Below are 17,235 nucleotides of genomic sequence, written 5' to 3'. Positions count from 1 at the left end.
CTGAGTATAATCCCACCTGGAAGTGCCAGGGGATTTAAACTGGGACCTACTACATGAACCTTCTACCCCTGGGACCTTCTGCTCCTGGGTTGTGACTCTTCCCAAAGGCCCAACATTATGATTCTCTCCTTGGGCTCTCTCCCATTATGGAAGCCAGGTTGTACTTTACGCTCATTTCCCAGTTCTACCTCGTCCCTTTTTGGGTGATTAGAAATATATTCACCCTCATTCACTCGAGATAGAAATCAGAAATCAAAACTTTATTAGCAAAGCCAACAGGCCACAGCTAGACAAGAATTAAAAATAAAAATAAAAATAAGAATAAAAAGAAGAAAAGAACAGGCAAAAGGGGGTCCGTCAGATGAACAAGTCTGTCACTCAGATGGTGGCCCTCAATTTCACAGCTCTCTCGATGTACCTCGCGACCTTCTCTGTTATCTGACTATCCGTATCAGATAAGAGAAGATACAGTGTAATGTCTGGTGAACGGCCGGGGTTGGAGAGAATAAGTGGAGTAATAATCTCATTCCTTAGGTCTTTGTAAATAGGGCAAGATAGAAGGACATGGGACACTGTTTCCGTGTTACCATCTCCACATGGGCAGAGTCGTTTTTCAAATGGAGTCTTTTGGTAACGACCTTCGAGTACGGCAGAAGGAAGAACATCCCATCTAGCCAATGTAAAGGCACGTCTGTATTTTGGGATGGTTAATTTAGACAAATATGAGGCTGGGGAGTCAAAATGAGAAGGGGGAAAGTAGGTATACCATGGGCACAGTTTCTTTAAGATGGTCAGGTTGTTTTGCCGTTCAATGTCTTTCAGGCGCTGGCCAATTAGACTCTTTGCTTTAATGAGGCCCATTGATAGTAGGGACTGTGAATGCAAACCGCATGTAAGGAGTTTTTGATGCACAGTTTTGAACCACTTGCTTTTGTGAGAATCTTGCATTACTAGAGGCAGTAGACCAGGTGGGTTTAGATTAAGACGAAGCCAGTAGTTGAATGTTCTTTGCCAAGTCTGAGTTTCTACAGATGGAAGGCAGGCCTCGAGTCGTAATGCTGCGTTTGGAACACAGGGGGGGACGCCGAATATCTGCCTTAGAAATTTAGACTGAACAGTTTCAAGACTGGAGCAGTGGTTCCCCGTCCAGATTTGTGCCCCATACAGTAACTGCGCCAAAGGTTTTGCTTGAAAAACTTCAAGGGCTGCTGGGATGTATCTGCCCCCCTTTGTGTAAAAGAAGCGGGACAGCATCTTAATACTTTGAGCTGCTTTTTCTTTGGCACATTTTTGATGGACATCCCAGGACCCGGTCGACTGGAACACGATACCCAGATATTTGAAGGCTTTAACCTGTTCAATTGTCTGGTTATCCATCCTCCAGCTGTACTGTCTGTGTTTCCTTGCAAAAACCATAATTTTGGTTTTCTGATAGTTTATTGCCAGTTGCTCTCTCCTACAGTATGCTGAAAATTCACCTATGAGCCTATTTAAGCCTATTCTTGTTCGAGATAGGAGTATCGCATCATCAGCATACAAAAGTACTGATATTGATTTGTCAGCCAGTTTGGGGGCGTGGAAGTCCGGAGATGACAAACAGTTAACCATATCATTGATGTAAAAGTTAAATAGAACTGGGGCCAGGATGCAACCTTGCTTGACCCCCTTGCTGACAGGAACTGGTCCTATAAGATGGCCATTTAACGAAGTTCTTACATGCAGCACCGTGTCTTTATATAGACAGCTGATCAGGAATAATAGTCTTTTGTCTATACTTGATGTGCTCAATTTATCCCAGAGTCTTGCACGTGGAATTGAATCGAAGGCAGCCTTTAGATCGATAAAGGCTGCATATAGCACCCCGCGGGATTTTTTGGCATATTTATCAATTAAATAGGCTAGGGTGAAGCAGTGGTCTATGGTGGATCTGCCTTGCCTGAAACCCGCTTGCTCTTCCGCTAGAATAGCTTCAGTTTCCAGCCAGCTAGTTAGCTTAATATAAAGATGTTTGGCATATAGTTTGCTGGGTATAGGCAGAAGGCTGATTGGTCTATAGCTCGCCGGGTCTGGCGTAGGTCCTTTTTTGTAGATTGGAATAACTATTGCCTCAGTCCAACCATCTGGAAGTAAACCCGTTGAGTCGATCCAAGAAAATAGAGACGCCAGCAGGGGGGCCCACCAGCCAATGTTGGACTTCAGAAGTTCGGCAGGGATGTAATCAATCCCTGGGGCCTTGTTGTTCTTTAATTGTGCGATTAAGTTCTCAACTTCCTTAACAGTTACTGGTGGCCAGTGAGGTAGGTCCTCCAATTGAATACATAATTTGTAATGTTGGGCTTCCTGGTCATAGAACACAGATTGAAAATGGCGCAACCACTCCATTGGTTCCACTGTACAGATGGAATTAGTACGCTCCTGGTCCAGTAGACCAGATATGGTTCGCCAAAAGCAAGTGGTATCTTTCTCGTGTGATGCCTTAACCAAACTGTGCCATGCGGCTCTTTCAGCTTCCAGTTTCTTTCTCCTTAGTAATTGTTTGTAAAACCGTCTCAGATCAATATAAGCATTAAGTAGGGGGGCAGTCCCTGATTTCCTATATCTCTGGTAGGCAGTTCTCATTTGTCTCCTTGTTTGCCTGGACTCCAGGTCAAACCAGCTAGCTCCGTCCTTTGCCCTTTTTGTAGCGGCGCTATGTATCACTGTTGTTAAATGGGATTTCAGTCTTTCCAAAAGTAATTTAAAGCGTTCCATAATCACATCTACTGAATTGCCTGACACAATAGCGGAGCGAATAAGCTTTAACTCCACTGACTGAAGAAGGAGGGTTAGGTTTTCATTCAGTATTGGGGACCATTTGAGTCTTTTGGGAGCAGGTATACCCAAATTTACAGAGGGTATATATTGTGGCTCGGCAATCGAATAGTCAAAAGGCCGACCTGCAAGCTCTAAAATTAGAGGTAGGTGATCACTCAGAGTATTGTGGCCCACTAGGAACTTCCTTACAAAGCTGTGAGCAAATCTTGAGATTAGAATATAATCTATAACGCTTCCCCCAGCCTTGGAGAAATGGGTATATTCCCCGGGGCGATCCCCCTCTATGTTGCCGTTTAATATCAGCAGTTCCCTCCGTCTGGCAGCCTGCACTAAGCAGAGACCTGAAAAATTACTTCTGCTATCTTTGGACAGTCGTGTCGCACCAATATCCGTCAGTTCTTCAGGGTCCATAAATAGGTTGAAGTGAGTGTATAGACTGTTGTCATCTGTTCCTATGCGAGCATTAAAGTCTCCACACACAATAGTCAGGGCAGACGGGTAAGTAGATTCGAGAGGCTCTAAAAACGCCTCTAGCTCAGCCCATATAGCCTTGACCACGGAGTTTTTTTGGCCTGGGGGGATATAAACATTGACCAGCAAAAGAGTAGTTCTCTTGAAGCTAAGTAGAGCGGCTGTTGCTAAAGAATTGCAGCTGGGTAGGGCTGTTAGAGAGTGCGCCAGCTCCGTGGAAATGAAGCAAGCTAGGCCACCACTAGATCTGCCGCCCCTTAGAGATGGAGAGGCAGGCAGGTAGTGGCAGTTATACCCATTGAGAAATATAGGGTCATTCTGCCATGTCTCCTGAAAGAGGATGATGTCAAATTGCTTAAGGTAGCACAAAAATTGTTGAGTGTTTTTCTTGGCGTGCCAACCCGCGATATTCCAAGACAGCACTTTTAGGCCCCGGGCCCTTCGGGGAGCTGGGTCTATGTCACCACCACGTCCAGCAATTCTTTGGTGTCTAAAAAAACACACCCGTTGGCTCTTTTCGAGGATGACTGCTTGGAGAGAGTGTAGTGGTCCTCTCTTCTTGGTGATTTGGGGCTAGATTTTGGAGTTGGGGGGGAAGCTAATTCATTCGGAGACAATTTAAGATAGCTGTGCCAGGAGCTTTGAGATTTCACACCTTGATTTGGTCTTACTTTATTGTACATCACAGGGGGCTCAGATTGTAGTTCCACGTCTACGCATTTAAAGGTGCCTCCCACTGTCTTCTTATCCACTAGACATTTGGGAGATATGGGCTGCACATAAAGGTCCTTCATTGTCTCACCTTGGTCATCCTTTTTTTCTAGTCTGCTTCGAAGTAAATCAAGTCTTTTCAGGATCTCAGTTTGAGCTGGTGGATGCAGTGACCAGAATCGCTTTATCAGCGAGAGTTCTTCCTCCAAAAAGGAGTCCTCACTATCACACGTGGGAGGCCAAATGCCAGTTGGATGTGGAGCTTCCTTTTTATCATTTGATACTGTTTGAAGGAGATGATCCTGCTGGAACTTATGCTTTCTGTTTTGATGGTTTTGGTAGTTGGTTTTTTCCCTTTTGTGAACTTCCAATCCTATGCCCTTGGTCCCCATCAGAGAGGTTAAAGGTGCTCTGTTTTCAAATATTCTTAATAGGACTATTCTTTCTTTTTTGAATAGGTTTTTAGCTCTAAAAATAAGGCTGGCCAGATTATGATCTAAAAAGGTAATCAGTGCTCGTACCGAGCAGTCATCTTGATGTAGATACTCTATAGCGGCTATGTCAGTTGCTTTTACTATCCCCGGTAAAATGCCTCTTATAATGGACAAAAAGTGGTCTATACGGTCCGACCCTGCATAAAATCTAGGCGGTTTAGGGTAATTAGCAAAGACAAGCTTTTGTGGGATTAGGACTAAACTCCATTCTCTTTTGGGCCACAGCATCTGTCGAGCTTGAGAGGAGTGGTTCCCCTCAATAGTTTGGGTCGCCAGCTCACCTCTGTCTACAGATTCTGTGCTGGCCATAAGAGGACTCTGGGGCGGTATAACTGTAGATGGATTAGTTCCTTTGTCCCCGCTCGGTGTTGATTCTTCAAAACTTGGTTTAAATTCTTTTGTGGGTGTATCTACTTTACGTGTTTCTTTGATAGCACTTGAGTTGGATTTGTTTGTTCCACTTGTAGAAAGGGATGGAAGAAGGTTAAAGAGCTTCTGCCAATATTTTTTGCAGGTACGGTGAGTTGTCTTAAGCCGCCTTAGATTTTTTATATTTTTGCTTTTCTTCATCTTAGGCTCAGCTTTTTTCCTCCGGGATTTGCTGGGGAGTGGTGGATCCGAGCTGGCTAGGGGATTTGTATTCTGGACTGAAGCGCTCACATGTTGTTTGAAATTATCCACTAGGGTCAGGAGAAGCCCGTTTGTTATCGCTAAAAATTTTTTGACGTTAAGGAGATCCGTAGAAATCTGGTATATCTGCTCCTGAAGATAATCACCCCGCATTTCTGTTCCGCTGTCGTTGGCTTTCAACCAATGGGTTGAAAGGTTACTTCCAAGTTCCAGCGGTGACAAATAAGGATTAGCATCAGGTGTGTTGGCTGTATTAGCCTTTGTAGCATTCTCTGCTATGGCGAGTTCTTGGGCCAAATTTGTTGGATGGTTTGTCCACTTGTTGTTTGTCTGCAAATCCTTTAGCTGTGTTGACCAATCCAACACTGTGAGTGGCAAAGGCATAGCTACATCTAGAATACTCTCGTTCTGAGTTCTCTTACTCGCGTCTTTTTGAGGAAAGTAGCTGGTAATTTTACTTTGTCTCCTTCGACGCTCCATCGGGCTCTGTGGTGAATTAGGCAAGATTCCTTGGTCCTTGTATTTTTTCCTGGTGAGGACCATAGTGGGTATATGGGTATATATGGATATATGGTAGGGGTTGCTTGCTTGACGGTAACTTATCTTTTTGTTCTAAGCTGGAGTAAGCAATAGCAGAAATGCCGATTTGTGGACGTTGCCTCCTAAACCTCTCCAACCTCTCCAACTTGTTAGTTTCTCCAGCAATTTACTTGTTACCAGCAATTTACTTGTTAGTTTCTCCAGCAATTTACATCGGAGCTTGTGAGGTATCAGTTATTTAAAATGTTAGAAAATAGTACTAGTCCTAGGCTTTCATACTATAACTTGTTTCTTTTAGAGTTCAACTAGGACTTTCTCTCTCATTCAACAGCCTCACGGCGTAGCCAGTTAAGTAATTATCGAGTTGAACTTGCCTTGTGTTTCTTGGGGTTGTACCTACTTCAATTCCTCCCTTTTTATCGATAAAAAGCTCGGCGTCCTTCCAGTAGCTGACCTCCCCGTCTGCTAATTACCAGCTTCGTGAAGATAGGGCGGCTGCCGAACCTCTTTTGGATAAAAATAGGCCTTGAGTTTTTCCTTCCCAGTCCCAGTTCTAGGAGGTGTATGGGGAGATGAAAGGGAGAGATTGTTCACTGAGCACAACCCCAGAGTCTGTCAACCTTTCTCAGCAGATCTTGGTCGCTTGCCATGACCCATTTGTCACTGTCTCACTGACTACGGAGGTTAAAAGTAGAGGTAAACGGAGATAAAAAGAGAACTTATCTTTTGTGGACACAACTCCTCTGCTACTCCTCCTCCACTGCTCAGCATACCCAGTCTTCAAGGCGGCGTTTCTAATCAGCAGCAGGCTTTCTCAGCAGAAGGTTTGAATATCCTTGTTAATTGGCCAACAGTAGAGATAGAATGGTTAAAACTTCTAACAGAGGTAAAATAGTTAAAAGTCTAATAAAAACGGTTATAAAAACGGCTATAAAAAGCTATAAAAGGCTATAAAAGGTTTGTAATCCAGGAGGGTTCACGGAGGAGAAGTTGTTACAGCCTCACTCGAGATAATTTGTCCTGATGAACTGGATGCTTTCCAACTTCAAACAGCTGCACCCCAAGGGTTAATTTTAAAAGCTGCTCTGCAACCTTTTTGATGTTAAGTACCATCAGTGCCAACCTAGCAGTTCAAAAGCACAGCAAAGTGCAAGTAGATAAATAGGTACCGCTCCAGCAGGAAGGTAAATGGCGTTTCTGTGTGCTGCTCTGGTTTCGCCAGAAGCGGCTTAGTCATGCGGGCCATATGACCTGGAAAAACTGTCTGCAGAAGCGGACGAACGCTGGCTCCCTCGGCCTGTAAAGCGAGATGAGCGCCGCAACCCCAGAGTCGTTTGCGAATGGACTTAATTGTCAGGGGTCCCTTTACCATCAGTGTGGTTCTGCTCTGGTTTGAGGAGAGCTTATCGCTATTTGAAGAGCTGACTTGTCACAAAACACCCCCCAGGGACTAAGAATCCACATCCCTTATCTGCGTACCTCTGTATAAACCACGCATGAGACCTCTCAACTCAGCCTACCTAGCTGGCCCCACTTGTGAAACAGAAAGCATCTCACCAAAAGCTGGCTTGCGGTTCCTGGTTTTCCTATGTAGAAAACTCCATTTTGTTTCCAGGAATTTCACCACTGTTGTTTACTCATCCTACCAGGCTGTCTAGTCAAAGCATTGGCAACCTCCACACCAGGCAGGCTAGTTAGCATGCAGCCCAGACACCTGTCAAACATCTCTTTGCGCTTCGAAGGAGTGAATCACGCACTACTAAGACACCCCCCCCCCAATCCCTGGAGGTGTGTCCTCAGTGTGAGAGGATATCAGTTAGTCCCCCAAGGAATGAGTCAGCCTTCAGGCATCGCTTTTCTTTTTCTTGGAGTGACACCCTCTTTCCTTGAGAACCTCATTCTTCATGACAGCAAAGAAGCTGTCAAGTGAGCCCCAGAAGCTCTTGGGACATTAAATTACAAGCCTGAGCACGCAAGCAAGGCGAGGAATGTGGGGGGATTGCCCTTCTCCCATTATCTCCTTGCTTGGAGAAGTAGCAGGTGCCTTCATTAGGCACATTGTGTTGATCTAGTTGTTCATCCCAACCAGAGGTTGTCTCGTTTACTTCAGTGTCAAGGAGTTCAGAGTTCTTTGTTCATGTATCCAGAACTGAACAACCAGAAAGAAGCTTTGTAGATTTGATAGGTGCCATTTGTTTTGGTGAGATCTCTCTTTGGTACATGCAATTTCAATCTTCCGCATTATTTATTCAGGAGTCTCACCAAGTTCAGTGGAACCTATTCTCAAGTAAACGTACCACCTTAGTGTGTGGGTGTGTTTAGTTTCGAAGCTGTTGAGGGGTTTGGTTTGCCATTCCTTATTAACTTGAGTTATAATGCAAATAGGTCATCCGAATCTTAAATTGTAACAAACATTTCAGCAAGAACATTTACCAGCCAATTGTGGAAAGGAAGATATAGTCCTGCTGTCAAAACGGGATTATGAAAGGTTGCTGTTAAAACTGTATAAAGCACATATATTAATGCAGTATTTCAAGGATGGCTGTCGTTTAAATATAAACCAACATATAATCTGTGTACTGCCGGTGCCAAATTCCAGTTTAATCTGATAAGGAGTTTTAACAGCTGTAGTATTTACAAGAATCAGCTGGCAAACTACAGACTTCACTTTAAAATATGCAAACCGAAAAGCCCCAGCACCAACAAGGTGTTGGAGAAGAAGGAACCAGTCTGTGGCACATAAGCATTAAGAATTGAATATATGACATTTCATTTGAGGCATTCCACTGCTGTCATAGTGAGCTGATCTCTCCTTTTATGTGAGCATTTGCGTGGCAGGATGCAAGGTAATTTTTAGTTCGTACCTCCTGTTTTTATTCTAAAGATGCTGTAATTTAGGGATCGGCATAGAATAGTCTTCTTTTGACTCATTTAGATCTCTTCATATCTCCTTCACATGTAGGGCATGAGAAGCTTTCTTGGATTTCCTATGAGTCAGTTCAGACATAAGTAAATTGTGGTTTGGCCATCAAGAATAGGATTCGAATTGCTGCACTTCTTTTCTCCATCCCTGGTTTAAACAGATGTCTCATTTAGGCATCATGGATTGTGAAAACTATGGTTTGTTTCAACATCAGCATTGAAAGCCCAGTTTACAGTTTTGGTTTGGGGACAAAATGGTTTTTGCAAACTAAGAGGGGAGGCAGAAAAAGTAAGGCATAAACCTCTAGCCTATTCATAACAGCCAAGCATACTTTAGCTGCTACATCTTAGTGGGGATAGTATACATCAGTCTTCTGGGTTGAACCCCTGCCCACTTTTTACTCTAACTTCCCTTATGATGAAATACATTTCTGCACTTAAAACGAGATTTTAAATTGGGCCGCAAATACAGTAACTTCATGCACCTTCACCCCCTTTCTCCAAGGCCTTCATGGGCAGCTTATCTTCTCCCACCCCCCCTGAAAATATGCTCTAGAGACACTTTGGACCTTCCAAAGTGTGTGAGAAGTGAAATAAGATCGGCAGGGGGCAGGGGGAATTGGAAAAAATGACCTACAGACACTTCTGCCTGCAGAAACTTCTGCCAGATCCAAGCCCCTTTCACAAAGCGTTACTTACATTCATAGAAGTGCACTCTTGGCTTGAACTCAGAGTTCTCAACCTTCTTCCAAGCTTTTAATCTTCCTCTTGTGGAATAACATAATTCAATAAAAGCAAGTTTTGAATCAGTTTATTTGATTTGTTTGCAGTAGAAGATGCCTGAGAAGTTTAACAATGGGCTACAACCTATGCATTCCCTTTTACTCATAATGTTGCTAAAATTTCTAGAAGCTGCTCTCGGTGGTATTTATCCTTCCTCTTCTCCTCTATTCACTCTCTTACATACAGAAGCTATATTCTCTGACTTACCTAAGCTGTTTGTTTCCCTGGCTTTTGTTGGTGGCTTGTAGCATATTTGGGCTGAAACCATACATGCAATTATGGACATGGTTGGAACCAGAATGTGAATGCAGGTCATTGGCTGTGGAATCTGAGGACCAAGTCTTGGACAACCTTCCCTGTATACTGTAGTTGCTGTTTGTGTGGTTGCACCCCACACGGCTCTGATATTTAAAATACAGAGACCAAGTAGAAAAGTAGGATGATGTGCTTATTCCCTATGGTTGCATAGCACAAAGGGCATCCATATGATGCACCCATGCCAGATGATTTTCCTGTTTCAAAGTATTTTAGCTACTTTGAAACATTCTAGAATGTTGCCTCTTTTACCAAAATGCCCTACATTTCAAGGAGCATAGCCTTGTTTTTTAAGAGATTCAGTATTTCATATTCTGATGCCTGTTTTAAGAATGCTTCCTCAAATGTAGAATGGCTACCCCATATTGTTTGCAAAGGATCTAGGAACATTGTCTCCACTTCCAGTAGAGAGCACCAGCCTTACAATGCAATACCAAACATGTTAACTCTGAATTTATGTCAAGGCTTGCGGACAGCAGCCTGCTCGAAACCTGGGGAGCGCAGCGGAGCGCACCCTGGGCTTCGGGCAGATATCTGCAAGCCTGGGGAGCCCGGCGCGACTTCCCACCGGGCTCCCTAGGCTTGCGGATAGCAGCCTGCTTCCTGAAACCTAGGTACGCCAGCCTTACAATGCAATACCAAACATGTTAACTCTGAATTTATGTCCCACTTAATTCAACAGGTCTTTCTTTCTAGTATATATGTGCTTAGGGTGGCATGCGTAGAGTGATTTTATCCCCCCCCTTTTTTTAAAAAAAAGTATAATTTTGCTGTAGAGCAATAACACAGGTAAGAGACATAAACAATTTCGGGAGTGAAAAATTAGTCCTGCAAAGTCATTATAGTAAGTTGGGAAATTATTGATTGTAAAATGAAATTTCTGTTGGGTTTCAAGTATTTTTAATTAGAGAAAATAATTTTAGTATCTGCCTCAGGTAGGTTTTAATTGCCATCATCAATTTTCCTGTTATTGCAGATTTCAGACAGCCTCATAATGGAGTACTTTGAAAAATACAAGCACAGAATGAATGAGCTGGAAGCTTTTAATATGGTAAAATCACAGTTTCAGAAAAGTTGTTTTGTATGTTTATGTTAGGCCACAGTTGGGTTGTGTTAAACTTTTACGATGGGGTGGATCAGTTTATATTGTGATATATTCTCTACAGGAAGAAAAAACCAACCCTTAACTGGGAGCATATTCTCTTCCAAAATTATATTAGGTGTCAGTAGAATAATGAGAACATATGGAGATTCTTTTTCAAGTATAATAAATGTAAAAAAAAAGTTGGGCTCCTTTTGAACCCACATTGGTCTCTGTTCGTTCCTTTTAATACATTTCATTGTTGATTCCCTTTTAACAAGATTTCTGCCACTTGCAATGTGCTTTGCATGCTGAGTTATACCTCAAAGCTACTTGATAATAGATGCCATGCCTATTGCATTTCACAGACTTTGATCTTTATTGCACTGATTTTCTGAAGATGCCCAATAGGGTAGACTTGGCAAGGTTGCAGTTGTACTGTTTCTTTGGCAGTGCCCACCTTCCTTAATTGTTTTGATGGGAAAGAGTTGAAGAGTCTGGTAGTACAGGATCAATGCCAAGGGCCATTTTGGTAACCTATCATGAGAAAAAAGACTGTAGCTAATTATATATATGTAACTAACATAATTTGTATAACAAATTATTGAATGATTAGCCCCCTGTCATGGACAAATTCTGTCTTACTAAAGGTACCTCCTTGTCAGCCTGAGTGAAAAACTACTAGCCCAGTACCTTTGAAGTTCATAATTAAGCCCTGTAAAATAATGAGATGAAATATATAATAATTTCATGAAATGTAGCACCAAACAACAAAACAACATGGAAACTGTATTGGAGGGACATTGCTTGTTTGCGGTAATGGAATTATATTTCTCTCCTGTGGCTAAATGTTTCTTTCAGTTGAAAGTTGTTCTGGGACCTTGTATTGAGGTGCTGATTCTTCTAGATCGTCTCTGCTACCTCAAAGAACAGGTAATTCTTAGCAACGTGACACAGCAGAATAATACTTTTTCGTATTAAGAGAACAACAGTAGCATGCATGATTTTCACAGATTTGGAAAAGTTTTAAGTGTCCAATCCATCACTCCCAATGTTGTGCCGCAGATGTTTTTACTTTGGGAAATCTGTTGCAGTAAAGTTTTTATGTTCTTTTAATTGCATGGTAAATTACCAGTAATAAAGAAACAACATTGCCTAAACAGATATTTTCACGGTTAGTAGTTGAAGTGCTCAAACCATTTTGACTTTGCATATCCTGCTGTTTTCTGCATGATCTTAATATTAAGGTAACACCTTTATTTAATATGCAACCAGAGCTGTTTCCAACAGGTATGTGTTTGTGATGCATGGTACCTTCAGCAACATGGTTCATCCCTAGCTGTTCAAGTAACATGTTAACTAATCCAGAATCAAGTTATTGATATGGACTACCAGCAATTTCAATTCACATTTTGCTACCTAAGAAAGCTGGAGTCTGTACCCTTGGACAAAAACGTCCTCTAATCAGCTGTAATCTTGGTAAAGGATATGTTTTAAGCTTCCTACTTGCAGACCATTTCACATATTCATCCGCTCTCATGCAAGCGCTGGAATCACCACACTCACATGATCTCACTTGCGTACTATTCCAGAGATTGCCAAATGTATGAAATGGACCGTTGTGTCAGTACTAGAAATAAAGGGGGTGATTTTCATCATCTCGGTAATGAGAAATCACTTCTTCTTAGAAAGGCTGGTGGTGAACAAGCTGCGCTTAAATTTGTACATAGTGATTTAAGTAGGAGAGTTGTCTTATGTTTTTTCCATCCTTTCACCCAAGGAGCAAACTGCATGCATGTGAGTGGGGCTGGCACTGATAACGTGCAGTGAAATTTCTGCAGAATATCTGACCTTTCACAAATAATGAATCATTGAATCGATACCTAACTTTTCTTCTTCTTTGCTTTTACAAGCACATCCATTGAGCTGCTCTGCTTTTCCTCCACAATTTTAAATCCTTTAGAGAATCACAGAATCATAGAAAAGATTTATCCTAAGGGAGTTTTATTTTGTCTGCAGTGCAGCACTCGAACAATTGATTTATAATAAATGTGTGCTTTTGTTCTTACCGGTTATTTTTAGAGGAACTGTTGAAATATTTAAATAACTATGTAACTTTTTTTTTTCTTTTTACAAATGCCAGCTAGTTTTAAATTATGAAAGCTTCAGTTCCACGAGCCCCCCTTCAGCAGGTGCACATAAAACAGCACTCCTTCTTCCCCTGGATTTCAAAAACCAAAATATGGATTTCAAAAGCACTGCGCAAGTGGGGCTGGAAGTCAGAAACTTCACATGATGTGAGGTTATTACTTCATAGACCTCTAGTGATCTGCACAGTAGTATTCTGAATTCACAAGAAAAAAGGGAAATCAGTTCAGTAGCATTCATCACTGACTTAACTTGGCTAAATTTACTGTTGAATGAGATTTATGCCCATGCTGCTAGCATATCTAGCATTGCTTTTCTGTGCCGTTCTGCTAGCGTTAGTTATTATTGTACTTATGCCAGTGGCAGCACAAGAGATTTTGGTGCCTGAGGCTGCAAAGCCAAATGATGCCTCCTGAGCATAATACATATAAAAAATAAAACAAATAATTGACAAATGTGCTGCCCTTTAAGGATACCTCCCCAATCTGCCTTTGGCCAGCCCTGCCATACAGCTGACATAGCAAAAGTTGGTATAAGATAGTTTGACTTTGTGTCGGAAGAAAAAGCAACCCAAAGTGATGAAGGCACGTTAATGAAGACACTTCTCGTCTCACCTGCCTACCTTGTTTAGATAAGAAGTTCTATTAACTTACACTGTTGCCACAGTGCAGTCTCCTGCACATGTTGACAGAGGGCAGCTCATAATATCAGCTTGAAGGAGCTCGTGTGAGGCGGAGCATGGGGAAAGAGTTCTGCCTCCGCTTCTTAAGACAGCTGCTGGGCTCTTGGGCTAGTGGATAGAATCCGATGAACTAAGAGCTCCGTGTAGTTTTAGTAGCAAATTCACAAGAAAATAACTAAGAGCAATAAAACAGCCTCCTTTCAAAACGATAGCTTTTGAAATTGTAATTGGCAGCAGTGAAACTTCAAGCAAACAACACTGGAGGATGAATGTTAGACACACTTTGTGTTACAGAATTTGTTAGGTAATTTTTATTTTTTTAGGGAAAAAACATATTGCCGTATCTGAGCTTTCAAGTCAAATGTCTTTCTGATGTACTCTGATCAAGTATTGTTTTACAGGACAACATTGCCTGGTCTGGACTGGTAAAATTATTCGATCCCATAAAATCCCCCAGATGCTATGCAGTTGTGGCTCTGAAGAAACAGACTTTCACATGCAAGTAAATTGATCTAATTCTGGGAACTGATACTGCTATTGTACTTTAAACACAAAAGTTTCTTTTTACACTTACTCTTCTGTTATCAACTGTTCTGTTAATGGCTTCTTTTTAAAGTTTTAATGTTTTATAAATCAGGAAATATGTACAAGAAAAACAAAAATAAACTATCCTTTGTATACCATCAAGTACCTGCAACATGAAGTGTGAAATTTTACCTTTGCCTTATGTGGATAGTACAACAGGATTGTAAAATTTTCATGAAAAATAAGCCGAGCAAGGGGTAGAAGAGAGAGGTCCATTATCATATATCCCACTTTAAAACTTTTTAGATCATTTATCCGCTAATCCCTTTATACTTCCATCCTGATTTTTTTTTTCTGAAGATAGACAATGTGAAAGAATTTGAGCAGTTTGGACTCTGCAGGCTTAAAGACTTCATTCCTGACGTTCCCCCACTGGCCAAACACATGTGGAAAAATTAGTTCAGGGACTCAAAGGTCGCCTGTCTACCCTGGCATCAGGTTGGTAACTTTATGTGGCAACTGCATGTTAAGGAACATGCCTTGTGAGATCAGAATCTTTTGAATTTCTCTTAACATTCTGGATGGTGATCACAAGAGTTTGGTATCCAAAATTCACAAGTTGCTTATTAATAAGGATATGAGCACAGTGGATGGATGGGGGTGGGGCGTGGAAACTAGATTGTAACATCAGTATTGGCAATGACTGTTGGAACTCTACGTGGGGGAAATTCCCTTTTAAATCCATCTCTGCTTCCACAAGAGAACTGGTGTTGAAATATTAACAGAAATGGTACATCACATCTCTCTGACACACATCAGCTTTCCCTATTCCACCCTTTGTTGGGGAAGGGAGGTGCAAGGATACAAGAACCTTCTGACATATGTGGTGGACCTGCAGCAAGGTTAACAAATTTTGGGACCGTGTTTCCTCCAAAATAGATAAAATAACTGGAGAGCGAGCGCATTGTTAAATCCTCTGATCTGACACTTTTGAATCTCTTCTAAGATGAGAATGCTGACTTGCACTTTGAACCTTTAATTGCCTTTCTGGTAATGACAGCCATATCAGTAATGGCTAGAGTCTGGAAGGACCCAGAAGGAGCAACCCTGGACAGTTGAGTTAGCCAAGCTTGGCAGATTGCACTCATTGAAAATGAAACACAAAAACTTTTTTTTGGTGGACTGGTTCTGTTTTATTAGTTATGCGAGTGAGAGCAATAATAATAGAGGGCTCCCTGCAGCATTTAAAACCTTCTGGGCAGTGTAATTTTCTTTGTCTTTTCTGTGTTTGCATACCTGGAACTCCTCCCCCCCCCCCATCATTGAGTTTGGTCTATGTAATGCCCTGTATCTCTGCTGCATATTGTAGGGCAGTTATTAAATAAATTTGATAAAGACTAAATGTATGGAAAATGAGATCTAAATCGCCTCCTGCCCCCTCTTATTATTTGCATCTTCATATGGGGGATTTTAGTTCGTTTGTTTTTTAAGCCGGTAAGAAACAAATGCCTCCTCCCATAGTGCCACTGCCCCCAATTTATTTTAGATCCCTCTGCGACTGCTTTTAATTTTTTAATCAAAACATAAAGCTCTCCAGTCCCAGATTTCCTGTATCTTAGCTGTCCTCTTGAACATCTTCAGTGTCCTTTTGCCCTTACGGGGAGGAAGGTTCTGCCCATCTCATCTGTCTTACCATGGCAGAACTGACTGTGACTAACCTCATTCAGCTTAGCCTGTTGTGAAAATATTTGGGAGAAGAAGCAGGAAGGAACTTGTGGCTGTCTCTTCTATTGCCTACATCTAAAGGCATAGTGCAATAGCTGCTGGACCATAAAGGACTGTGGATACAGCAGTGGATATTGGAAACAAGAAAGATGATGAGTGAATTCCCCTAAGAGCTCACCCGTAGAAGGCTCAGGAAGCACCCATTGCTGAGATATGCAGCACCATTATCTCACAGAAGCATTTCCCAGCTGCTCAGTGCTGTTTTGGCTCATCTGAATAGTTGTTACTCATTTGTTTTTGACGATCCTACTTTCTAGTTTTTGCATGAAATAAATGGTATTTCCTACGGATGTTGCATTGACACAAGTGATATAAATGTGACCAACAACATCCACTTCTCCCATTACACGGCAAGGCAGGGAGCTATGACCCTCTGGCTCATGCAGTGATGAATATATATTTGCCTATTTTGGAGTACCCATGAAATAGGGAGGCATTCAGTAGTGCACCCTCTGCTAACACAAGGCAACCATCAGCAAAACAGGTAGAGGAGGCATTCTCAGTGATTGCTGCTTCTTATGCACACCCCATCTGCTGCAGAAGATTCCTTAACCTCCCAGAGCAGATTTTTGGGGGCAAGGGACTGAGGAAAAGGAGGAATTGCCAAAAAATGACCTTTACCATTTGGAGGATAGATACATCAGTGGAGGAGACACCATCACATATGATTCATAATGCATAAAGGGGCCCTAAGATTCTTCTCATTGAGAAAATTCATATCTGTATTTTAAAGTACATTATTCAATGTCAAAAGTTGTTTTTTTAAAAAAATTATTTGAAATTATCAAGATAACACAAATTAAAACTAATTACCCCTTCTGGATTTCCCCCTATACCCCCCCCCCCCAGTTTCCAATGTCTCCCCTTTGTTTCCTTGCACACCTTATATTTTTCATTCAATCTCAAGTCCATTAATAACCATGATACATGGTACTTCATAGATGCACTCAATGTCAAAAGTTTTTGAAACGATAGCACAGTATTTCTTTTAAATTTTTTTCATTATAAGTATATGTTCACAAAGAACTGGGGGATAACTTATATCTGTGTGGAATAAGTTCTTTCCTTCCTCTTCTTGTGTTTTTATTACACTTTTATATAACCTTTTAAAAAATTTGCTTCCTTTATAATATGTCACCAAACTTGATGAGATTTTAAATGGATTACATTTGCAGACTGGTTTGTAGTAATCTTCCATCTTGAATTATGATAGAATTATCCTTACACTAGTGAGTGATGTTGGGAATCTTTCCATTCTGCGGTATCTATTGCTGCTGGTACAAAATTACCGTATTTTTTGCTCTATAAGACTCACTTTTTCCCTCCTAAAAAGT

At 41.6% G+C, this 17,235-nt stretch overlaps 1 protein-coding gene across 2 annotated transcripts in view; it reads left to right on the top strand.

Moving 5' to 3' along the window:
- The window catches only part of METTL25 (methyltransferase like 25), a gene marked incomplete at its 5' end in the record, with an annotated part of 49,464 nt that extends 35,186 nt beyond the window's left edge, over nucleotides 1–14,278 (top strand). For both annotated transcript variants that reach the window (XM_079991834.1, XM_079991833.1), the window contains 3 exons: nucleotides 10,657–10,731; nucleotides 11,623–11,694; nucleotides 13,993–14,278. In XM_079991834.1, coding sequence (XP_079847960.1) covers nucleotides 10,657–10,731; nucleotides 11,623–11,694; nucleotides 13,993–14,097 — 252 coding nt within the window. In that variant the 3' untranslated portion in view covers nucleotides 14,098–14,278. The remainder of the gene's footprint in view (nucleotides 1–10,656; nucleotides 10,732–11,622; nucleotides 11,695–13,992) is intronic.
- Nucleotides 14,279–17,235: the final 2,957 nt, after the last annotated feature.

The sequence above is a fragment of the Podarcis cretensis genome (genome assembly GCF_951804945.1).
Source record: "Podarcis cretensis genome assembly, chromosome: 10".
In the NCBI taxonomy this organism is placed as follows: Eukaryota; Metazoa; Chordata; class Lepidosauria; order Squamata; family Lacertidae; genus Podarcis; species Podarcis cretensis.
Note: the sequence above shows the minus strand (reverse complement) of the source record. Positions and strands in the feature narration are given on the sequence as shown.